General features: G+C 41.1%; 1 protein-coding gene across 1 annotated transcript; it reads right to left on the bottom strand.

Annotated features, from left to right (window-relative positions):
- Positions 1 to 20605: 20605 nt before the first annotated feature.
- LOC144824581 (gamma-crystallin-3-like) lies at positions 20606 to 25377 on the bottom strand. The gene is made up of 3 exons (XM_078683634.1): positions 25287 to 25377; positions 24087 to 24329; positions 20606 to 20947 (listed from the first exon to the last, which is right to left on the bottom strand). The coding sequence occupies exons 1-3, from the start codon at positions 25323 to 25325 to the stop codon at positions 20672 to 20674; spliced, it is 558 nt and encodes a 185-aa protein (XP_078539760.1). The 5' UTR covers positions 25326 to 25377; the 3' UTR covers positions 20606 to 20671.
- Positions 25378 to 25977: the final 600 nt, after the last annotated feature.

The following is a 25977-nucleotide window of genomic DNA, read 5'->3' as shown; positions in this document are numbered from 1 at the left end:
TATAGGGTGATCAACAGTTAGATATTTCTTTTCCTCTTCGTCAATTAGTCCCTTTGCATGCCACATTTCCAAAAGTTCTTGTGCCTCCTTTTTCATATTTGCGAAGGGGTTTGTTTCTAGTCTCTGATAGTTGTTTACTTGGTTGAGTTGTCTCATGGCTTCACACTTGTAATCTGTGGTTTTCATTAGTACAATATTGCCCCCCTTGTCAGCCGGCTTTATCGTAATTTGATCATTATCCATTAATTTTTTAATGGCTTCCCGCTCTTTTTTTGAGAGATTTTCACGTTTGCTATTCCTCACTTTCGATAGATTATCCAATTCTTTCGTGATAGCCTCAGAGAACAGGTCAATTTTGTTTCCTGGTGATAATATTGGATAGTATCGTGACTTTCTTTTCAACCCAGTTGTCGGCCTCTCATCTGTCGGAATGTTTAATTCTTCCAGCATTTCTGTATCCGAGAGTGACATTCCTTCAGTGTCGAACAATGATTCAAAGCAATTTCGTAAGTCTGGTATTTCGGCAATGGTGTTGAACTGGATTTCATCCAATATTTCTTCTTGTGAGTGTGTCGGTTCATGTTGTTTTCCAGCATGTATTTTGGCTAGTTTCAGCTTCCTGATATATTTGTAGATGTCAATCCTCGTTTCTGTGTAGTCGAAGTGGGCTTCCGGACAAAATGACAACCCTTTATTTAGAACACTACGTTCTATTTCAGTTGGTTGATAGTCTGAAAGATTTACAATTAGGTTGGTCTCGGATTTCGATTGCGAAGGGGGTACTGTCGCTTTTCTCCGCTTGGCCCTGGATGAAATCCAGTTCAACACCATTGCCGAAATACCAGACTTACGAAATTGCTTTGAATCATTGTTCGACACTGAAGGAATGTCACTCTCGGATACAGAAATGCTGGAAGAATTAAACATTCCGACAGATGAGAGGCCGACAACTGGGTTGAAAAGAAAGTCACGATACTATCCAATATTATCACCAGGAAACAAAATTGACCTGTTCTCTGAGGCTATCACGAAAGAATTGGATAATCTATCGAAAGTGAGGAATAGCAAACGTGAAAATCTCTCAAAAAAAGAGCGGGAAGCCATTAAAAAATTAATGGATAATGATCAAATTACGATAAAGCCGGCTGACAAGGGGGGCAATATTGTACTAATGAAAACCACAGATTACAAGTGTGAAGCCATGAGACAACTCAACCAAGTAAACAACTATCAGAGACTAGAAACAAACCCCTTCGCAAATATGAAAAAGGAGGCACAAGAACTTTTGGAAATGTGGCATGCAAAGGGACTAATTGACGAAGAGGAAAAGAAATATCTAACTGTTGATCACCCTATAACACCTTGCATATATTTTCTTCCGAAAATTCACAAAACTTTGAAAAATCCTCCAGGGAGACCGATTGTCTCATCGTGCGGTTCACTGTATGAGAATATGTCAAACTACGTGGATAAATTCCTAGCCCCTATCGCCCAAAGTCTACCTTCATACATCAAGGATACTGGCGATTTCTTGAGAACTTTGATGAATGTAAATTGGTGCCCAGAATATCTCCTTGTGACGATAGACGTGGTGTCGCTCTACACCTCGTTCCGACATGAAGTCGGGATGCAAGCATGTGAGTACTACTTAAAACAACGCAATATTGTATACCTAGAACATTCAAAAATGCTGATTACCATGATTAACCTATGCCTGAAAAATAATGTATTTCTCTTTGAAAAACAACTTTACAAGCAAATCTGTGGGACTGCCATGGGCATTTCTCTATCGCCGAATTATGCCAATATAACCATGGGATGGTGGGAGAAACATGTAGCCTGGAATCAAAACAACCAACAAGATCTTGACCGAATAATATTATGGGTCCGGTACATAGACGACCTTTTTGTCATTTGGAATGGCACAAATAAACAGTTCCAAAGCTACTTCAAAAAACTTAATGAAAACGATGTGGGTCTGCAATTCACATGTAATACCAGTGCGCAGGAAATAGACTTTTTGGACACTAAAATATACGTGGCCAATGACAAGCTTGAAACCACACTATTTCGAAAGAAAACAGCAACTAATAGTGTGTTGCATGGAACTAGTTTTCATCCCAAATCCCTTCTGGAAAGCATACCATATGGCGAATTTACACGCTTAAAGAGAAATTGCTCGTTACCAGAGGAAGCAGAAAAAGTAATTGAGGAAAGCAAAAACAGGTTCAAATCCAGAGGATACACAGAGAGGGTGCTAAGTAAATGTAAAAGAAAGATTGACTTAAAAACCAGAACTCAAACACTAATTGAGCAGAACAAAAAAACAGAAACTGGCAAGTCTCCAAGGTTTGTAACCACATTTAATAAAGAGAGTGGTCATATTGCAGGCATCATGAAAAAATATTGGCATCTCTTGCAAGGAGATCCCGATATAGGCAGTACCCTCGGAGAAGCGCCGCTGATAACTTATAGAAAGAACACATCCTTGAAAGATCTGTTGGTCAAAAGTTTTTTCCAAGAAAAACAAAAATCAAATTGGCTGCAAAACCAAAGAAAAGGTTTCAAACCGTGTAATTCATGTAAAGCCTGCAAAATCGGAAAGAGCATGAAAGAAATACAGGAACCTGATGGAAAAACACTGAGAATTGACCAACAAATCACATGTTCATCAAAAAATGTGATATATATTGTGGAATGCAAATGCGGCATGAAATATGTTGGATGCACAACCTGCATGTTAAAAAAACGAATATTGGAGCACATCCGAGCGGTGAGAAATTCTAACATGCAATATGCCACGGCTAAACACCTTAGTCTATGTCAAAATGGTGACTGGAGACAGATGCAGTTCTACGGAATAAAAATGTTGGAGAAATCGGAAAGAGGCGGGGACACAGTTCGAAAACTCCGCCAAATGGAATCAAAAATGATTGTCAGACTCAGAACAAAGCATCCGAGAGGGATGAATTTCGGAGAGGACCTGCATGTTCATCTGGATTAATGTTCTTATTTATATGGGTACTATACCCAATACTTGAGACTAAGAAAAAGATCATGGGTACCAAACCCAATAATAAATCAAACATAGCCACAGTGAACGATTTGTCACTTGATTGTAACAATTATAAAAGCACACTAAGTCTTTCTTTTGTTTTAATGTTTGATTTTCACGTTTGAAACTACATATCCCACAATGCCTCATAATTGGCAATTTGTGGGAATATAAAAAGCAACACTGTAGAGGGACTAACCAACCGTGAGCAAGGCCAGTTGTGGCTGAAACGCGTTGGTGGGGTGAAGTCTAATAAACAGACTTAAAAAAGTATCCTGGTTGTGCCGCCTCTTTTGTATGACAAAAAAATATATATATATATATATATATATATATATATATATATATATATATATATATATATATATATATATATATGTGTGTGTGTAATTTTTGGTGATATAATTTTTTTAATTATATAAATTATTTATTAAAATTATATTTTTTTAATAATTATTTCTAAGTTTATATTAAATATATTTATTACTATATTACTTTTAACTTAATTTTAAGACATTTTAAAAAATCGATATTTTGACAGTCTATATTTTTGTAAGTCGATATTTTGGAGTCGATATTTTGGTACTTACCTGTTTGAAGATAGGGAGTCGATATTTTGTCAATCGATATTTTTGACTCGATATTTGTGTATCTCGATATTTGTGTCGTCGATATTATGTCAGTGATCCATTTTTGTGAGCACAGTAATGACCGACAGGGTAAGTGGGTATAGTGTCTCCTGGTCCACCTTTAGTGACCATAACCCCATTACCCTAACCGTGGTAGACAATTTAAAGAAAAAGGAGAAATTCAACAGGACAGTGGGCAATCTAGACATACGGCCCACTGACCAAGCCCGTCGACTAAAATGGTGTCGGGTGGTCGCGCATGAGTTTAATGACAACCTAGTAGTCAATGTTGGTCGTGAAATGTCCATCTGTCTGACAGAGGGAAAGTTGGATGAGGAGGTCCTGGTGGCTTATTCTAAAATCTGCACCCAAATTGACAGGGATCTCAAACTGTCATGTAAAGGCCACGAAGGGGTTGGGGAGAGATGGTTCGACCACAACTGTTCCGTAGCCCATCTGAAGTTGTTGATAGCATTGAAATCCACCCCCCCCCCCGGATAAATCAGTTATAGCTAGTCTAAGGAAAACATACAAAGTGGCCTTAAAGAACCGGAAGAAGGAAATTAGGGAGGAGGCCTGGAATGAGCTTTTATCTATTGATGTTATTAAAAATAGCGCTAAATTCTGGGCAGTTGTCAATAGACCCTTTTTTCAGGACTTATATAATAGTGAGCTTGACTGTGGTATTCAGGAACAGGTCTGGTACAATCATTTTAAACAAGTCTATGATGGGGAAGATCACTGTGCTAACCCGGCCCTCAATACTGAAGAATATACTGTATCCTTTACCGAGGCAGAGGTAGCCAAAGCAATAATGTTAATGACGAGCAACAAGGCACCTGGACCGGACGGAGTGCCGGCAGACCTTTTTAAGTCTGACATTAAGACATGGTCAAAGATACTGTATAAGTCTTTGTCAATGCCTGCCATCTGGGTCTGCCTAACACATGGGCAAAAACCGTCATAGTTCCCATCTTTAAAAAAGGTAACACAGGGGTTCCTAGTTGCTACCGTCCGATATCTCTCATCGACTCCTCAGTTAAGGTATTAGGAAGGGTGCTGTTAAGCCAACTAACTGGCTGGTTGGAGGAGACGGGAAAACTTTCAGTACTGCAGTATGGCTTTAGAAAGGGCATGGGCACAACAGACCAATGTTTAAACCTGCAATTATTAATTGGGAAATACACAGTTGCTAAGAAGGTACCACTTTTCTTAGCTTTTATGGACCTGTCATCGGCCTTTGACCGAGTGAACAGGTCCAAACTGTGGAACATGCTCCTGGCCTTAAGAGTTGATAAAAACATTGTCCACTTCCTAGCAGATTTACATAGGGATCTATCAGCCACTGTGAGGTACGACCAGTTGGGTAATTGTACCGATGGAATTCCTGTTGTAAATGGCGTCAGGCAGGGGTGTATTTTGGCGCCTTTGCTTTTTACACTCTATATTAACAATTTGGATTCCACTCTACGTGCCTCATGTAAAGACATTCCTTGTGCTGGCAAACAAATGATCCCGGCACTCCTTTATGCGGATGATGCCGCTCTTCTAGCCAGAACTGCGGTAGGACTTCAATTACTTTTAAACTCCTTCGCGGCTTTAATGAGATCACTGGATCTTAGTGTAAATTTCTCCAAATCTCATGTAATGGCGATTGGTCAGAAAACAACCAGGGTTAAAACTTTTCATTGCAAGGGGAACAAACTAACAAGGGTATCAACCTTCCCATACTTAGGTGACCTATTTGATGATCAGGGTTCTTGGGGTACCCAAATTTTAGCAAAAAAACTGTTCTGACTAGAGCCAAAGCAGCTGTCCTAGGTTTTGCCCGCATACTAGGAGCCAGACCAATGAAGGCCCTTTTTCAGATATACAGAGCTAAATGTGTATCTCTTGCAATGTACGGGGCTGATTTGTGGGGCATTAGGAATGTGAAGACCATTCAGATGGTCGAAGATAAACTCCTTAGAAAAACTCTATCTGTTCCGCAATCAACAGCCAGTTATATTGTCCACCAGGAATGTGGAATAGGCTTTGTAGAAGATTCTATTGCGGTGGCACCCCTGTTAAAATGAATAGCGACCTGGCTGAATCCTGAATTAGTGCTAAACCATGAAATTTTGAAAGATTGTATGGCACTTGATCATGGGCGTTGTATTCCCTGGCTTAAATACGTCTATAATCTATCTGTGAAGCTGGATAGACCTGAAATATACAACTCACCAGAAAGGTTATTGAGGGGAGTCGTAAAATGGACCAAAGAAACATATCTGCGAATAGCCACTATGGCTAGAGAAGAGAGGGAACTGGAAAAGCCAACAGTAAGGGCTCATCAACTGCGAAAGACTACCCTGTCCTTGAAACCATATCTGGATATTGTTACAAATCCCAATCATCGATTCTTATTGACTAGATTTAGATTAGATCAATTTCATTTTCTCCTCGGTGACACGCCAGGATGGAAGAGGGTTGATGACCTTGGGGTTTGCACTTGTGATAATTTTTCCGGGCAGGACATTATGCACTTTATGTTCTTCTGCGAGCACCTTAATGGTATTCGGAAGCGTTTTATCCTTCCAATTTTATCAAACAAGTGCAAGTCAAGCCAGCTCTACTCTACCTGCAGCTATTGTCAAATGTATGGGAAACATTTTAATATTGCTAATTTTCTCTCTGCGGCTGTAAGAACCTTAAGGAAAACAAGTTAAGCTCAAATTGTATATATATTAATTAATTGTTGTGTCCTGATGTAACTCACCCAAACTACCTTTTCGACTGTTTTATGTATGTAAATATTTGCACATTTTTTAAGTCTATTTATATGTAATTGATGGTTTTTTAATTCTTTTGACATTGCATGTATTTTAGTATGCTTTTATGGTTTGCACATAAACTGAATAAAGACATTTTGACTGACTGACTGGCTTCTGCGTGCTAAATATACTTCATTAATTGATGAAGACACCGTAACATTCTAAGATGATGTTGCATGATTTACTTGCCAGGCCTTTTCAGGGTTAGGCTTGTGCACAGGCTCATACTGCCAAACCAGACCCTTTGCTCGACTCTGGCTTGGGTCTCCCTGTTAATTTGTTGGCTTACCTAGGTGTATGGGCAACAAATGCTGATGAGGTTATGAGGGGCGGAGTCATGGAAAGCAGTCTGACAGTCAACTTTATTTTAAAATATACAACTCTGCTACAAAGAAATTGACAACAAGGAGATAGGTGACAGTAAATATGTTCTGACTTAACTGGTTGCAAAGGCCACATTTTAAAATATCTTATGGGGTTAAGGCAACTGCTGCAGATATTTTTGTGTGCCAAGTAAATATTAAGGAAAAGTAATAATGGTAAAATAACTATGGTGATTAATGCATGTGCTGGAGATATCTGTTTTGTCTGGTCACAGTTTTGGCTCAAAGTGGACTAGAGGGTTAATATGTTTTCTACAAAACATGTCATGTAACAGATTACATATTTTTATTTTATGTAGATAGGGAAGTGCTTTTAACACATAGATCCTTTTGTTACTTGCAGTTCATAAATTGTAATTCTTCTAATCTAGCGCAGTGATATTTTAAGGACGATGTGTGACTCCTATACATTGGATCCATCATTCTAGTCCACTGGAAATATGTGATGTTACAGTCGGATTTGCCACATAATCCATTGCTTTCTACATGATCTGCAGATTACAAAAACATGTGTTTCTAGCTCAAACTGATTAAAGTTACTAAAAGCACAGTGGCACATAAATCCACACAGTGGAAGACCCTTTAAAAGGTGGACTGGTCACCTTTCTGTTGCTTATTTCTGTATTTGGATGTCAAAGTTGTACTAATGAGATGAAACCTTTGCTCAGATAATGTCAACATGTGTATAAATTCAAAAAAAAGGAGGTAATACCAGCACTAGATGTACTGCATTATGCTGAATAATTTTCCTTTTCTTGCAACGTAATTTGTCTTTTCTCGTCATATAATTTAGTCAACCCTTCCGAACAATTTAGACAATCCCTGCTGCATAAGTCCAGTGGTCCTGTCATCATTTCATATGAAACACATCCAGTACATTGATTTATACACTTGTGTGATTTATTGTCAATGTAAAATGCATGCATGTGATGTAAAGTGCTTTGACACCCTACATCGGGATGGCACTATAGAATACATTTTGATACAAATTGGCATTTAAATTATTATTCATGTAAATACTTGCACATATCAATACATCTTATCATATCATATCGGTTTTATAAAGGATTGAACAAAGCCAACAGCTTACTTCCTAATCCTAGTTTCTGTTAAGTAGTTAAGTGTTGCATAAGAAGCTGTGTGCCTTTGTTTCCCGTCCATAGCTCTAGCATTTAAGTGACAGGATCGAGATAGCTCCCAGTCAGGATTCTTCTACTCAAGCCAAAGAAGGGCTGATAGGCCTCTAAATTAGGCCTTTGTCAGTGGCCCAGTTTAATGTGAAAGTAAGAAAGCCCCTCCAGCGCCTGCACATTGCTGCTCGGAAGGTAGAGGAGCCAACATACATCCACAGCTGAATTTGTTCAGGTGTTGAAAAATGACACTGGGACATGTTCCGATGTAGCCCAGCTTCTTGAGAGGGGGGACGGCGTCCACCCTATGAAAATAGTGGGTGGACGCCGCCGACCCCCATGACTTGTGCCCTGGATAAAGTACTCCCTGCAGTACATTACAACATTACAAGGACACTGAAAGTCACAGCAAAGTTCAATGGCCATAGGCCAAAGGCCAAGTTCCTTTACAAGGTTCGGGGACTCTGAGGTGACTTGCAACATCCTTATAAGGTATGGTAGGAGGTACTTTATTCTTTATAATACAGGGTCACACCCTCACCTTTCCCACATACCACTTAAATCCTTGACCCCAGGTCAATCAAAGTTTTGCATCACCCTTGCGCTACACATTGCAATGCAGGATGATGTAAAACCAAGAATGATATTTACTGTCCTACGCAGAGGCACCCTGCATGCCTTGGAAAATCTGGTGTAGCGCAAGCAGCACAACTCACTGCCTTGCATTACACTGCACCAGGAAGGCGGGGAGAGTGGGTGTTCTCAAGCATCCACCCATGTATTCTGATGAATTCTCAGATTTACCAACGATGGCAGACCTGGGAATGCTATGGTGTTTTTTTCCCGGCTGTTAACCTCACTAAATAGCCTGATTGCCGTCGAGTACGTCATGATTCACTACGCACTTTTGAACGCTCACCAATGCTTATTTCACTTGGTAATTTATCTCTCGACACCCTACTGCAACATTTAAGGTTTTTCCTCGGCTGTTTCTTCCGACTGTTATCACCCAATTACCGTCGAGTACGTCACGATTTACAACGCATCCTGATTGTTTACTAAACACCTTCTGCCACTTCTCACATTGTATTGCGGGTCCTTGCATAACCATTGGACACAGAATCTCCAGTGATGTCATCAGTGATGTCATTTGAGATGTCATCAGTGATGTCACTCACCATGTCATGAATGATGTAATATGTGACATCATCAGCAGTGGATTGCGGACGCGCGAGTTATAGTTAGTACAACTATCTATAACGGGGGAATTTCAATGGTTTTATACGAGTGAAATGTCCAGCTAACTATAACACCCCTGACACCTATGTTTTTTTCAGTGAATATATATACTTCGCTGCCTGATTAAGGGGGACGGAGGAAGGACTTTTAATTCTCTGCACTTTGGCTGCGTGTGGGAAAGTAGAACGCCGTCCACCACTGTGTGGAACCATCACTTGATGTTTAAGGAAAACCCCTCACTGTATGGGTCCCTGCGGTGGACCACAATGCCCATAATGCAGCAGTGGAGCAGACGTGGTATTTCAGAACTTTCCACCTGCGAGGCAAGAACAGGGCGTGGCTACAGAATGGGAAGTGGTCACAGCTTTAAAAATCACCGAAGCAATGGACCCTGGCTTATGGCAACGGACTGAAACGGGCACTGAAGATTCCTATCAACGGATGAAACGCATCTGCCTAGCGTTTCAGGAACTAATTTCTCTGTCAGCGCTTTTTACATCATTAAAAGCAACCTTTGTTCCCCCGGAGTTGTTCACACTTTCTTCTTCACGCTGGTAGGAGAGAGACTGGTATGGATACTTAACGCCAGCTAGTACGTGTTGGCGTGCTGTGAACCCCTCTCGGTCTGGTGTGACACGGATTTACCTGCTAATCTTTTGGTGTTGCATGAAACTGCTACCGTGTCACCCCCCCTCTGTGCAGGAAGCAAACCACATGGCGATTCACTAACACGAGGGGAGAGATGGAGGCAGTACTTCGCTGCCTGATTAAGAGGGACGGAGGAAGGACTTTTAATTCTCTGCACTTTGGCTGCGTGTGGGAAAGTGGAACGCCGTCCACCACTGTGTGGAACCATCACTTGATGTTTAAGGAAAACCCCTCACTGTATGGGTCCCTGCGGTGGACCACAATGCCCATAATGCAGCAGTGGAGCAGACGTCGTATTTCAGAACTTTCCACCTGCGAGGCAGGAACAGGGCGTGACCACAGAATGGGAAGTGGTCACAGCTTTAAAAATCACCGAAGCAATGGACCCTGGCTTATGGCAACGGACTGAAAGGGGCACTGAAGATTCCTATCAAAGGATGAAACGCGTCTGCCTAGCGTTTCAGGAACTAATTTCTCTGTCAGCACTTTTTACATCATTAAAAGCAACCTTTGTTCCCCCGGAGTTGTTCACACTTTCTGCTTCACGCTGGTAGGAGAGAGACTGGTATGGATACTTAACGCCAGCTAGTAGGTGTTGGCGTGTTGTGAACCCCTCTTGGTCTGGTGTGACACGGATTTACCTGCTAATCTTTTGGTGTTGCATGAAACTGCTACCGTGTCACCCCCCCTCTGTGCAGGAAGCAAACCACATGGCGATTCACTAACACGAGGGGAGAGATGGAGGCAGTACTTCGCTGCCTGATTAGGGGGAAGGAGGAAGGATTTTTAATTCTCTGCACTTTGGCTGCGTGTGGGAAAGTGGAACGCCGTCCACCACTGTGTGGAACCATCACTTGATGTTTAAGGAAAACCCCTCACTGTATGGGTCCCTGCGGTGGACCACAATGCCCATAATGCAGCAGTGGAGCAGATGTGGTATTTCAGAACTTTCCACCTGCGAGGCAGGAACAGGGCGTGGCCACAGAATGGGAATTGGTCACAGCTTTAAAAATCACCGAAGCAATGTACCCTGGCTTATGGCAACGGACTGAAACGGAAATCCGCAACATTTTATTGGGAATAACTTTGGCGCCGGTTGAGGAATCTGCCTGTAATTTTCCTTAAATTTGCCTCGCTGCGCTCCGCTCCTTCCCTGAAAGTTTGGGGGGATTCGATAAAAGGGGGGTCCCAAAACGTGTTTTCCCCATGTTAATTTCTATAGGGCGGTTGGACTCACTTTTAGCCCGAACGGCTGAATGGATTTCCACAAAACTTGGCAAAATTGTAGGGACTGGTAGCCCGATGTGCCTTTGCTATGTCTGAAGATATTTGCTCCAGTGGATTTTGAGTAATTTAGGTTAAAAAAAAAAAAAGATATCTGGGCGGAGCCTAACCACACATCTGATCTGATTGGCTGTCAGCACTTCATCCAAGAAGTGTTGGCAGCCATCTTGGGACCAATATACATGATAGCACCTCATTAAAAAGCATTGTAGTTAATACAGGGTTTTAGGACTTTAGTTACATTATAAATCATTTGTTGATGGTACCATACTCATTTTAGGAATTGTGGTGTGTTCTAGGGTGATTTTACCATGTGAAAAAGCCTTCTGCTGTGATATCATGAATCATGTTTGAAAGAAAACTAATATCTCATGATTTTCCCACAGTGGTTGGAAGGGGATCTATAAGCTAAACTGAGAGCATATTTTCTGTAAATTCACATTATCTTTCTCAGTCATGTGAGAATGAAGTCTGACATTCTCAGTAAAACATGTACATCCAACAAGGACAGAGACTGTCAGTTGATTCATTTGTGTTCTACTGCAGCCTCCTAGAGTGTTCTAAAGAACAACTAGAGCGCTAACAGTCCCACTTATTACAAAGGTATAGCACACCTGAAGCCATCGTGATGGGAATAAAGTGGTAACTCTTAAAACATTTAATTTAAAAAGGAACAACATGAGGGGGTATATTATGCCATAGAAAGTATTATTAGTGCTGCAGAAAGAAAAATTAGGGCACATTTTGAGTGAATTCTCAAATCCTCTTGTATTTCATTAAAACATTCTGACATGCAGTCTCCCAAGATGGCCACCAGAGACAAAAGAGCCCAAATGTAGCCCAAATATCACCCAGATGTAGCCCAAGTATAGCCCAATGACAGAATGTCCCAGAGTGTTCTAAAGAACAACTAGAGCGCTAACAGTCTTACTTATGACAAAAGTATGGCACACCAGAAGCCATCTTGATTGGAATGAAGTGGTAAGTCTGAAAACATTTAATTTAAAAAGGAACAAAATGAGGGGGTTCATTTTGCCATAGAAAGTATGATTAGTGCTTCAGAAAGAAAAATTAGGGATCATTTTGAGTGACTTCTCAAATCCTCTTCTATTTCATTAAAAAAATTCTGACATGCAGACTGAAACATGCACTTTGAATACCAGCAGCAGACTTCCCTGGTGAGCAGTAGCTTTACTACAGTGATCTAATGAGCTGTATGTCGGTATCCTGTTGTCATATAACTAGAGTGCTAACATTCAGAATTTATGGCAAATGTGTGACACATCTGAATGCCTTCTTGATGGAACCAAAGTAAACAAGCATTGAAAATGCAACAGATCTCGCCCTCGTTTAAGTTAAAGCCATTCTGTTTGTAATGAGGTGGCTTTTTAGCTTTGCTTTTATTAGTGTTTTTTAAACTTTCATGTAAATAACATGCATCTGTATGCATTTATGTATATGTATGCATGCATTTATATTTGTATTTATATAGATTTACAGATTATATATGTTTATATATATATATATATATACATACACATACATATATATAAATGCATATGCATATATATGCATATATATATATGTATATGTGCGCGTGTAGAGAGAGGTAGAGAGGTAGAGGTGTAGAGGTAGAGAGGTAGAGGTAGAGAGGTAGCGTTAGAGAGGTAGAGACTAGTAGAGACAGAAGTAGAGAGAGGTAGAGAGGTAGAGAGTAGAGAGTGAGTAATAGAGTGAGTAGTAGAGACTAGTAGAGAGAGAGTAGTAGATAGTGAGGAGTAGAGAGTAGTATAGAGTGAGTAGTAGAGTGAGTAGTAGAGAGTGAGTAGTAGAGAGAGAGTAGTAGAGAGTGAGTAGTAGAGAGTAGTAGAGAGTGAGAAGTAGAAAGTGAGTAGTAGAGAGTAGTAGAGAGTGAGTAGTAAAGAGTGAGTAGTAGAGAGAGAGTAGTAGAGAGTGAGTAGTAGAGAGTGAGTAGTAGAGAGTAGTAGATAGTGAGTAGTAGGGAGTGAGTAGTAGAGAGAGAGTAGTAGAGAGTAGTAGAGTAGTAGAGAATGAGTAGTAGAGAGTGAGTATTTGAGAGTAGTGGAGTAGGAGAGAGTAAGTAGTAGAGAGTAGTGGAGAATATTATAAAGTTTGGCACAGCGCCACTTGCACAATAAGTCCAATCAAATCATATCACTTAGAGTCCTTATTGAAGCGCTGAATCTTGGTGTATATTCAAATGCTTTTATTTTCCTTAAGTTTATGTACCACAGCCAGCCGAAACGTTTCGTTCTGTACAACAGAACTTCTTCAGGCGTTCTTATTTCCTTCAAGTTATGTCGGTATCCTGTTGTCATATAACTAGATATTTCTTCCAAATGTTAGACGAGACGTAAGTACATTCTTATTCAAAATGACTAGGTATCAATTTTACCCACACAATTCGGGCAGACTTGAGTAATTTATAGCATCCTCAAATTCAGTCTTTCAAAAATTCCAAAGTATAGGACATGATAATCCAAATCCAAATGTTTCTCAAGAAAAGTCATTTTCAATCGTTCGGAATATCGGTGTTTGGGCAGATATGACCCAGGGACCCCCAGTATGCAAGGGGAATTAGTCCCCCCTCTGCAAACGCGCCAGTGGCCTGCGTTGCAGAGAGGTGTAAAAAGGGGCATAGCCTCATTACACTTCTGTGCAATGCAGCCCCCTGGCGCATACTGGAGGTTCCAGGTGGGCTAGTTGGCCCCCAGGGACCCCTAGTATGCAAGGGGAATTAGTTCCCCCTCTTCAAACATGCATGGGGACTGCGTTGCAGAGAGGTGTAAAAAAGGGTGTGGCCTCATTACACCTCTCTGCAATGCAGCCCCCTGGCGCATACTGGAGGCTCCTGGTGGGCTAGTTGGCCCCCAGGGACCCCCAGTATGCAAGGGGAATTAGTTCCCCCTCTGCAAACGCGGCAGGGGGCTGCATTGCAGAGAGGTGTAACAAGGGGCATAGCCTCTGCAATGCAGCCCCCTGGCGCATACTGGAGGTTCCAGGTGGGCTAGTTGGCCCCCAGGGGCCCCCAGTATGCAAGGGGAATTAGTTCCCCCTCTTCAAACATGCACGGGGGCTGCATTGCAGAGAGGTGTAAAAAGGGGCGTGGCTTCATTACACCTCTCTGCAATGCAGTCCCCTGGCGCATACTGGAGATTCCTGGTGCGCTTTCAGGTCTTATATAGTTAGGAATTAGCATTAAAAAAAACTTTGAAATTCACTGAAAAAAACATAGGTTTCAGGCCTTATATAGTTAGGAATTAGCATTTAAAAAACGTATGAAATTCACTGAAAAAACCATAGGTTTCACACCAGTTATAGTTAGGAATTAGCATTTAAAAAACCTATTAAATTCACTGAAAAAACATAGGTTTGACACCAGTTATACTTAGCTGGAAATTTTACTGACATAAAACCATTGAAATTCCCACGTTATAGTTAGTTGGACTCACTATAACTTGCGCGCCTGCAATGCACTGCTGATGACGTCACATATTGCATCACTCATGACATGGTCAGTGACATCACTCATGACATCACTGATGACACCATCCTTGTGACGGGTGACAGACCTCCTTTCAGTGTAATGTAACCCTTGAAAAACATATTCAAAAATAGAAACTAAAATTACCCATACCAGTTACAACAACCAATTCAGTAATACCACCATCTATATACACATCCACTCATTCACCAACAGTTCTATATAGTCACTCATACATATATTCACTCATCATATGTAGTGAAACACCTATACATCCTGTTACACACCGACAGCCATCCAAAAGTTACTCACACACATAATCACACATGCAAATAAACTATTGAACATCCATTTATTTGCATATACAGCTATACACACACTACCACCTTACTTCTAAGGAAACTTACACATACTTACTCTCTTAAACAATCACTTATAGAAACACATATTTATTTAAACAAGAACTCTTTCAATCTCTCACTCTCACATATACTCACTTATATACATTAATACTCACATATACTAGATTAAAACATATGTTGTTACTGATAAAGACACTAGTGAGACAGTCATTCACTCACTAACACACACATATACACACTCATCCACCCATACAGTCCTGCACATATGCTGTCTTCAAAACACATACAAACAGTGAGTCAGTCATTGATGCATCTATGTGCTAAGTAACATCCCCACCAAACCATACAGACACTCATACTGATACTAAAAAAAAACATCTAATAACCCATATACACACACATGTAGCTACTCACCAACCCATGCAGCCACTTATACACAAAGTGAAACACTGATACAAACATTTAAATATTTAAACAATACTCGCTAATATATATATATATGTAATATATATATATAATATATATATATATATATATATTATATATATATATATATAGAGAGAGAGAGAGAGAGAGAGGGAGAAAGAGAGCGAGTGAGAGAGAGAGAGAGAGATATGGGTTATAAATACCTGTAAGATCTTATCACACATATGCCTTTACCATGCATGCCTTTACAATGAAAGAATGTGTTGTAAAGACATGTGTGGTAAAGGCATATGCATGGTAAAGTTTTCATGGCAAAAGCATGTGTGGTAAAGATGTATGCCCTGTGATGAGGGTAGTATAAAGGCATGCGAGGTAATGGCATGCGTGGTTCCATCATTCAACCCCAGTGCCAGCCTGTGAGTAGGGGTAACTCCCTAACCAATGGATTAAAAGTCCAGGGTTGACCCTACCCATGTTTGCAGCAGTTTGTGTGTGCCCTAATGCATACAGTCCCACTGTGCCACTCTCGTCCCAAAAACCAACATAGCAGAACCTATTCTTCCTAGTGCAAAGCTACTGTGCCCATGAGCTGTTTGTCTTTCGAAATGATTAACCCCTCCTCCGTGGCTACTCAAAACCGGTTTTTGAATCAGCTCTGGGAGCCAGAACACAACTCATCTGCGGAGCTTGTATAGGCTTTTTGGAGGCTAAAGGTAACTTTCCTAAACGTACCTGTCCTAAAATATCTACTACAATCTGACTTTACAAATGTATTGGGCTTTTAATAATATATAAAGTCCAAATATTAAGCTCTGTTTCTGTTTCCTAAGTGGACATAGCAAATATTACATTTAATATTTTTGGATATGACAATCTTTTGTGTGGTGTTCCTCCAGATTATTACCAGATCTTTGCCTTCATTCCTGTATATTTGCTGTATCCGTTATTTTTTGGCTTAAGTACTCCTGCTAACCAGTGTATAGTGTGTGTGTTCTTCCTTCTGAACATGGTCAAATTGGTTTATACAGAATGTTTTACACACACGTGGTGGTGCAAGGATGATACAATCTAAGTGAGATTTATCAAGCTACTCAAGGTCACCTTGCATGGTCATGCATCACTTGATAAATCTAGAGTAACGCAAGTCAGCACAAGTCATTGCCTTGCGTTTTTCTGCACCAGGGAAGAATTCCATGGGTCGAGCGTGGAGCGTGGTGTTCCCACGCATCCAGCCATGGAGTTTGGCCCTTTCCCAGATTCACCATTAGTGGTAGACCTTGGAATATGTCAAAATGCTACAGGTCCCCAGGTGAGGCGTAACAACTAAACATATCTTTATTTCTTCTCATTTTGTTTTCTCTTTCTATGAGTGCTGCATTCTGCATCACACTTAGAAGGAAGGAAAAGCATCTCAGTATTTGTTGTGTACAAGAATGTGTCCCTTTCTGTACAAAATCAGTCCTGAGCATGACAGCCTGAGGGTTTGTACTCAGCCCTTCCTGAACTTCACATGAACTTCTGTAGCTGCCTGCTGTGTCATTGGGAAATGCAGCTCTCATCTGGTCCTGCCTACCCTTTCTTACCCTAGACAGATTGAGATAAACTCAGGAAGGGGGTGGTTACACCAAGGGTGCATTCCTCACACAAAGTCTGGCACTGGGTTTAAAAGTTGCAACCTCAGAACCTCTCATGAGAACACTCCTGGACCTGTGTAGAATATTCAGAAGAAGGTCTGCTCTCTTGCCTGAGGAAGGAGGACTTGGCCTGCTTGCCTTGAACCTAGGATCCCAGAAGTGATACTGTGGGTCAGTTGGCTGACCACCTGTTTGAGCTACAGGCTTCCATAGGCCTTACCTGCAAATGCCTAACTGACCAGCACCAACTGGAACTGCCTGGACCCTGCTGCTGATCTCTGTTGGAGTGAGTCCAGATTTCCAAGAAGTGCCTCGTCAGGTCCTGGACCCTTGAATGGTGTCAGAGTGTACCCCTCTCACCTGAAAACTATACTCCAGGTGAAATTCAGAGATTCTGAGCTCTTTCGATTCAATCACAACAGATCATGTTACTAACGCAACGCAAAGCTCCAACAGTGACCTAGTATTCACATCAACAATGACTGCCCGCATCTCCTGCCAACACAAACCTCTAGTGGCAACCTCCTCATCAGGGATTCACTCGCAGCGAAAACGCAGGACTGATGCCTATGTCTCCTCTGCAGATTGCCAGATCTGTTCTCACCGACTGAAGCCAATCATACACCCGGGCCCTTCCAGATTTTATCGCCAGGCGCCACTAAGAGGCACACGCAGCCAGAACCCTATCTGGTTTGCACGAGGCTGGCACTACATACTCATCCCCCCGTACTCTGTCCTGATGAAGACCCTAAGTGACAACCGAAGGGAGCACAACGTGTGTTGAAATGTCGACGACAAAATAGGGCTCAGATTAACCAAGGCTCTGCAGACCAAAAGGAGCACTAGTAACTACCAGGGTCATTGGTTCCGTGTCTGGCCACCTAAATCTTTTTCTTTTCCCATGTACATAAGTCCTGAACCACCCTGTATATACTGCACATTGTTTTTCACTAAGCACTTATGTTACATGATCACTTTGTATATTTCACCCATTGTAAACAGCCTTAATTTACCGCAGAAGTGAACATATATGAATGATTTAATTCTGATAAAAATGTACAGTGGATATGTACATACTGCATTATTGTCATTATTTTGAACTGTACGTCTGTGTTGAGGTGTGTGTGATACTCATACACTACTATTCATTTTTGGGATATCACGTATGCAACACTCAGTGCGCTGATAAGTAACCTATGAGAACCCGACAGAACCATTTTTCTTCTATGAACCTCCTCATCGCATCAGCAATAACCGCCCCTGTCCCCTGCCAATACTGAGCTCCAGCAGTGACCTGTTCTTAACTACAATAACAGGCTCCTCGCAACTCCCACCAACACTAAGCTCTGGCTCGGGCTCCTCACCTGCAACTGGACTAAGTAGAAGGTAGACTTTCCAACGGGACGAACCTGGTGCCTGTATCTGACCCGCAATTCATTGATGTCAGCCTGAAATTCTTCTGACTTTGACTTAGTCCAACGTGACCAGATGACCGCAAGGGGCTTTTTTACTTCTTGACACTATTTGCACCTTAACAATTCATAACTTTGGTTCTCCATTGTTTTCAATTGGTTTGGGTTTTTTCTTGGGTTGTGTGTTCCCTTTATTACTGGTTGAGTCCTGCATAAATACTTTACACACTGCTTCGAAGTTAAGCCTGATTGCTTTTGTGCCAAGCTACCAGATAGTTAAGCACAGTTTTATTTACTGACTTATGTGGTTCATGCTGACAAGGACTGTGTTTATCACTTCACCCATCTCAACTAATGACCCCTTTTCTTATAAATATTGTATCCCAATGCTTTCCTATGGAAAAGCTAACCCCGCCAATGTGAAAGTAGCTTTAGGGACATTTCACAGTAAGGACTTGTTTAGCTTTAAACTTTTACGTGTTGTACTTTTAAATACCTTGCCCCTTGCCTTATGGGCATGTTAGACCATCTTAGTGGTAACGTAGTAATATTTAAAAGCAGGGTTCAGGCCTGTAAAAAGGGTTTATTTAGACAGGTCGAAGTTGCAGTTTAAACCTGCATAGCCAGGCTACTGGTAGCAGGCCTGCAGTGATGGTTACATTGTCATTATAGTTTAAGTGCTGCAGTCCACTTGTGACATTTAATTTACAGGCCTTGATGTACCACATACTAGTGACATATAGGTAAGTTAAATATGCCAATCAATGCAATTTTATTTTCATCATGTTGAAAGGGGGGGTAAATTCATTTTACCACTGGTTAGCAACAGGAACTTAGCAGCCTATACTGCTAATTAAAAGCAATTCATAAAAAACAGTGGTGTTGCAATGCTTCCTTCAAACAGTACCTTGACAAGGCCATTCCAGAATGGAAGGTCAGACTGCACCAGATATGTATAGTATGTGGAGCAGTAATATAGGCAGGCAGTGCAATGATAACCTGTTTCTTAAAGTAAAAGCAAAAGTGAATAATACTTTGTGCTTTGGTGAGTGATTAACAAATGTTTGTTCAATGAATAAAACTTTAAAGGTCCAGATTTTTGGAACTCCAAGTGAAGCCACATTTGAACACTTCTTCACAACCAATTGAGCCACATACTCCACTTTTTAGAACAAATTTGCCAGGCCCTGCTGGTGGAATCTTGGGGAAATGCTTGAAATTGCCCTAGAATAGGAATGCAGAATTCTTTTATAGAGTGTGTTCGATCAGGTAAGGGTTATATCTGATATACTGTTAAGATGCTTACTTAATACCAGGGGCATATATACAAGCCCCTTGTGCGACCAGACCATCACCTTTTATGACACTCCAGCAATGAAAATCAAACAATCATATCTATGAGGCCACGTGCGTGACTTTGAATAGCCTCATAGATATGGAGAAAGGCAAGGCAACGTTGCCTTACTCTGTGCTCAAGAGCTCCATGGGCATTGCAGTGGGTTTTCCCACACAATACCAGTGGATTTTTACACCTCCCCAGATTTACAAGACCATGCAAACCTTGGTAAGCGCCAAAACCTTATGCCTCTCGAGGTGAGGTGTAACGAGGAGAAATAACTTTATTTAGGACTGTTTCTGTGCTGGAAGGTGCTCCTTCCTGCACAAAACACAATTCTGCTGACAACACAGCACCCTTGCACCATGTTGCAAGGGTTGCCTACGCTGGCACTAGGCTGCCGAAATGGCATCAGTGTCGGGAGAAAGGACAGGAATGCACTATATTGCATAAACATGGTGCATTCCTGCCCTTTCACTTCGGCGTGGGGCAGCAAGCTGACTTGCTGGGCTCCCCTACGCCAAATCCCCATAATTGAGGGCCCAGGTGTGCAGACCACTTACATTTGCATAAGTATGCTTGTAGTGCAGGGAGGGGTTATATTGAAAACATCCCTGATGTGTCTTTAAAGGTCTCATGATTTATGTTATAAAGGTATAATTTCTTGGCTTGTAATTTCTCAACATGGTAGCCTCAATGATAATGCGAGTTGCAAAGCTGAGTCATAAAAAATACAAATTTGCTTAATATACATGTTCTTGAGACTTTATTTCTTAATGTTCAAACAGCATATTTTGATTTACAACAACGTGCCTTTAATAGGTTTCCCTCATTCTTCTGAAAGAACCAACCCTGGGGCTCATAGCTCCCCAGTCGCTGTATCTCCTGTACTCTCCTGGCCTCAGGTAGTACTGACGTCCTTTGTAGTTGGGCTCCTCATAGAAGATCCAGTGCCCGTCCTGCACGTTACAGGAGTGGATGTCATGGTAATTGAATTGTTCATGAACATGTGGACAGTCTTCGGAGAACTCCATCATGTGGCCACCATAGTTCTCTCGTTCATAAATCCTTATGCTGTAGGAACCACGGTGCTGTGATAGCAAGTAGGAAAGAAAGAAAAAAAACAGAGGGAAAATCATGTGTATTACACGTTTTGAAAAACTTGTACTAGAACATTTAGGGAGGGGAAATTGAACCAGCACCGAAAGGAGTTTCATGTCATTTAAATTGAGCATAACCTAATCCTTATATACTTATTTTATTGAAGAGGGATTCATGTGGCACAGTGCTGTTCCAAGGAGATAGCAGAGTGTCCAAAGTTCAAAAAAGTTAATTTAAAGTTTGTTGAGAATCATATCGAAGTTCTTTACACGTGTCTTACAAATGGTTACTGGAGTACCTGCTGCTCCAATTGTAGCAGAACAGTAGACGTCGAAACCTTTAAATATCAAAGCAACTGAGGAATGGGGTTTATTCCTAGCAAATACTCGCCGGCAAAGCATTTCTTGAAAAAAACATAGTAATCCACCTTCAGCGCAGGGATGATCAAATCATGAAATTTCACCTTGTATGACAATGTTAGGTTATTTTAATTTTTTGTAAGGTTTGTAAAAATTACGAAATTATCAATATTAAAAAGTCATGAAAGAACACTCTGAAATTGGGTTTTTCATTAGAAAACCCCAACCCACCGTTCTTGACTTTCATTAAATTGTCCCCTGAAGAGCTTTCTTAGGGGAAACTTCTCCTGCAAAAATGTTTTAGCGGGAAATGTTTGCTTCAATTTGATACATTTCCTAATATTTCCATGACGTGCAAGCTTTGTCTCAAATTGTCTCAACAGACTTTGCAGGCAATTTGTTATTATTGTTGTTATTTGCTATACCCCGCTTCTGAGGATGGGTCCATATAAATAGTGAAACTGAGTGAAACTCTCAGTAAATGAATTCCAATGACCTGCGAATCCCTGGATTATTTGAAGTGGAAGTGACCTATCCTATAATCGTATTCCAACTCCCACATCTCTTTTGGAGTTGTGTTTGTAATTTTAAAGCATCTAAACGGTTAAATTTATTTGGTTGTCAGATCCATAGGAGTTTGGTTGTCGAACTGAAAATGAATTAGTGCCCACTGTTTGCCGTTGGAGAGAAAGCAAGAATTTCTGAATCTGCTAATAGGTGTTCTGAGGTTTGGTGGCAGTAATACATAATGAAAAATAATAACAGGGTACCCTCTGACTTGCTTATTCATTGCTTAAGTAACACCTGCTGGGATCAATCAATGAATATCCACACAACGTTACTGACAAGAAAACCCATGATCCCTTGAAGTACTAAATCATAGACACAGTTTTTTTTCGCAAAGTTTAGGAAATGAGCAATAGTTATAAACATAACAACCTGCTCTGTTAGAAAAACAAAGAAAATGGTGCAGTGTGTGAGAGTTGTGGAATACTGACTCGTGGGAATGAAACAGCAGCTCAAATCAGAATAAAATATTGGCTGCAAATTTGTTGAGTGGTCAAACAACATCATTTCAAATGATTTCCACCAGCAACATTGACTTGGAAGGCAGTCCAGTAAATATAAAAGTCAACGTTTCAACCCATATCATATTTTAACTTAAAGTGGGGTCTTCATCAGGAAAATAAATATGAGGCTTGCTTAATCAACTACTTGGTCAGCATCACCAAAACAACAGAAAAGGCAGTCAGGAAACATTGTTTCCAATTCTATCACTTTCATAAGTGGGGTCAAAAAGATCCCCTAGGACTCGTGCACTAAGGAGCCTTGCAAGAAGAGAAAGAGAGGATGTCCTCTCTTTAGATGGATTAATTCTATCAAATGTTACAGAATCATTGACTAACCATTACTCCTATTATTTTCTGCTCTACCTTGTTTCCAAGGAATACTGGGTTGCCCCTCCTTATTGCTCTAGCTGGTATTAGACAACGTGTATTTGTGTGTCAGTACTTTGCTGTTTGGTGTTTGTTTTTTGACTTTTGTAGGCTCTTTTGAAAGTTATTTTCATTTCCTTAAATTTGCAGTTTCTGCTTTCGAGTTTTTGTTTTTACTTTTTAAAATGTATTTGAAATCAACGGAGTGACAGCACAGGTAATTGTTAATGATGCCAGCCTGAGGTTTTAGTTGGTTAAAGGATTTCATCCTTGTAGCTAGAAGGAGAGAATTCTGGAGTGTATCCTGGTAGAGAAACACATGGAAGGGATAGCAGGTGGGTATAAGGTTTAAGTGGAGCACTTGCTCAAGGAAAAGAGAGAGAGACCTAAGAGGGCATTGGCGATTGAATGTGAGTTTCTATCAATGATGGCAGAAACAGCAGATTCTGGGTAGAGAGATCTCAAGAGAGTATTGGGGAACATTGCCCCAAAGATGCTGTCATATATCTCCATCCAGGTTTCATCTTTCACATCCACAGAATTTCCTCATTGGCTTGGGGAAAACACATGTGTTAGTTACCCCCATAGTTTCACCTGGCAGGGACTGACCATATAGTACACAGAGAAATTCCCACTAGGCTGTGAGAGGAGGGCCGCTTCAAAGACGGGCTAAGGAATTATCACCGGTTTCAACCATGAAGCAGCCCTAATGTCATGCCACATAATTATCCAATATGCATATATATGATTTGGTACTGCAGAAAATCAATTTTCCTGGATCCTTTGCTTTACCTTGAGTTATTACACAATTTTATGAGGCATTACATAATGCTTCTTAGCCAGTATAGTTTGAAAACTGTGCAGTAAACTTATTTGTTGGTCTCATCTTTAAAATTAATTCTCATGGCAGAATTCTCCCAGGCTGCCTAACAGCGCCAGATGTGTTTTGCGATATACACCTGGTAATGTTATATGGAGCTACAGTTGGTTTCCATATTAGACCTCCCTGGTGTCCAATACTCCAGAGACGCAGTAAGGCCACTCACTGGGAATGTAATAAGCAGTGCTCTCCATTAGAAGTGTCCCAATGAGAGACCCAAGTTTATTACCAAATTACTGATGACAACTAGGCAATAATTAAAATGAATCACTGAAATACATTTGAAAGCAAAGATAGTTTTCTACCGAGTTTGTAAGCATTGAACCCAAAGTGGTTTCCTCTTCTGTAAAATATTGTTCATTTTTCAAAATACTCCCAAAACCCAGTTGCTCGAAGATGCAGAATGCTGATTTTCAATGTAAAAGTAATGCACCAAAATAAAATGACTACTTACTTGTGGAGTCAAGCGACAAGACCGAATGGAGTCATTGAAACCCATCCAGTGGTGGAACTCTGGGTACTCCCCCCTTCTTAGAAAGTACTGGTGCCCCCTAAAGTTGGGTTGCTCATACAGCATCCAGTTGCCGCTTTCAACTCGGATGGAGTTGCAGCGGCTGAAGTAGGGTTGCAGGTCAGGGCAGTCAGAGCTGCACTCGTGGGAGCGGCCCTGGAAGTTCCTGTCCTCGTAGAAAGTGATCTGTTGTAATGAAATAACATGAGTTGTCAATATGCTCTGGAAACTCACATAAACCGTTACTAAAAGAATTTCTTATAGAATAAAGGAGAAAGTATTGAGGAAGGCACAAGTGAAGTCTTACATCTGGTTGGAATAGCCACATTATCATTCAGGGGAATAAACAGAAACTTTAGCTATGTATCTTTCAATGCTTAGGGGTATATTTATCATCGGGTAGTGCCACCTTTGCACCATGCAACGGGGTGCAAAAGCAACGCAACCCTCAAGTTTCATTTATCAAGCCATGCAAGGCCCCCTTGCGTGGCCCTGAGTGACTTGATAAATTGATAGTAACTCAACACAGCGCATATTGCCATGCTGCGTAACTCTGCCCTGGGAAGGCGTTCCATGGGTGGAGTATGGATTTTCCCACGCATCCACCCATGGATTCTGAAGCATTCCCAGATTTACCACTACTGGCAAGACCTGGGAATGCGTCAGAATGCTATGCCTTCCCAGGGGAGGCGTAACAAGGAGAAATATCTTTATTGTCTTCATTACTTCCTCTTTCTTTTTGTGCTGCATGCTGCAGCACACATAGACAGAGGAACAAGCCTCAGATGATTGGTTTTGTGCAGGAAGGTGTCCCATCCCTCACAAAAACAATCCTGCTTACAACACAGACACCCTTAGACCATGGTGCACATTGTGCGTCAGCTCTGGGAAAAGACAGGAAAGCGCCATATTATGCTAAATGCGGTGCCTTCCTGCCCTTTTCCCTAGAGGTGACTTGCTACACTGCATGACTTTTTGGTAAATGTGCCCCTTCATTTATAAAGGAAGAAGTGCTGGTGCATAACTCTGCTCAGAATCCCACAGAAGGCGCAATTAAAAATGTCGGTGCGTCATATATCAAGGCTGCGTAGTCTTCAATCCACCTCACACCTCTTTAACACGCTACCTGACAACATCTCTCACCTTTCCCATGTTGGCTGCAGAAGTGTAGCGCGTCCTCATTGACGAGACTGCAGTCACAGCGGCCCTTTTAAACGCCCGGGAGCCCTACTTCCGGGTCAGTAAACAATACGTTGGAGATTTTTTCTGAACACTGGCGTGAATGTATAGGCCATTCAGTTCCAACATACATTCCAGCTGAGAATGTTCTGCATTTGTTAACGCTGTTGTTTATTTAAGCTGAGTGTGGAAAAAAATGTGCTTACAGGAAAGAAAATTGTAGGTTTGTGCAGCTCTAAACGCACCACGGGATAGACGCTTCAAAAAGGCTTCTGCTTGTGGCTTTACGTTACTCAGCTTTATTTTGTAATGTTGCAGACTATGCAATTGCTGCAACCCTATAAAAATATTCTATAAAATTTGAAAGGAAATTAGAATGTACTATATCTAAAGGCTCGACAAAACAATCCCAGGGTAAACCTTGTCTTCTTCAAGGCGTAGCTCAGACACAAGCCTCTTCCCCAGCAATGTGCCGGGCCGACCACTGAACGTCACCGTGACATCACTTATTCTACTTAGGTATAAAAAGACATTGGGCATATTCCAAATGTAGTGCCCTCACAAGCTAACATCTTAAAAAATATGTTGGAGTTTCAGTCAGCCCTCTGTCCACTAAGCCATATGAGGCAAAATAATGTGCTGTGCCAGTAGGAGG

The sequence above is a fragment of the Lissotriton helveticus genome, chromosome 3_1, assembly GCF_964261635.1.
Source record: "Lissotriton helveticus chromosome 3_1, aLisHel1.1, whole genome shotgun sequence".
Lineage (NCBI taxonomy): Eukaryota > Metazoa > Chordata > Amphibia > Caudata > Salamandridae > Lissotriton > Lissotriton helveticus.
Note: the sequence above shows the minus strand (reverse complement) of the source record. Positions and strands in the feature narration are given on the sequence as shown.

Coding starts and splice junctions, on each gene's coding strand:
- LOC144824581 (XM_078683634.1), bottom strand. CDS start 25,325: ATGAGGACGCGCTACACTTCTGCAGCCAACATGGGAAAG. Junction 24,330..25,286: donor CTGCAGCCAACATGGGAAAG/GTGAGAGATGTT, acceptor TCATTACAACAG/ATCACTTTCTACGAGGACAG. Junction 20,948..24,086: donor CTTGTCGCTTGACTCCACAA/GTAAGTAGTCAT, acceptor TTGCTATCACAG/CACCGTGGTTCCTACAGCAT.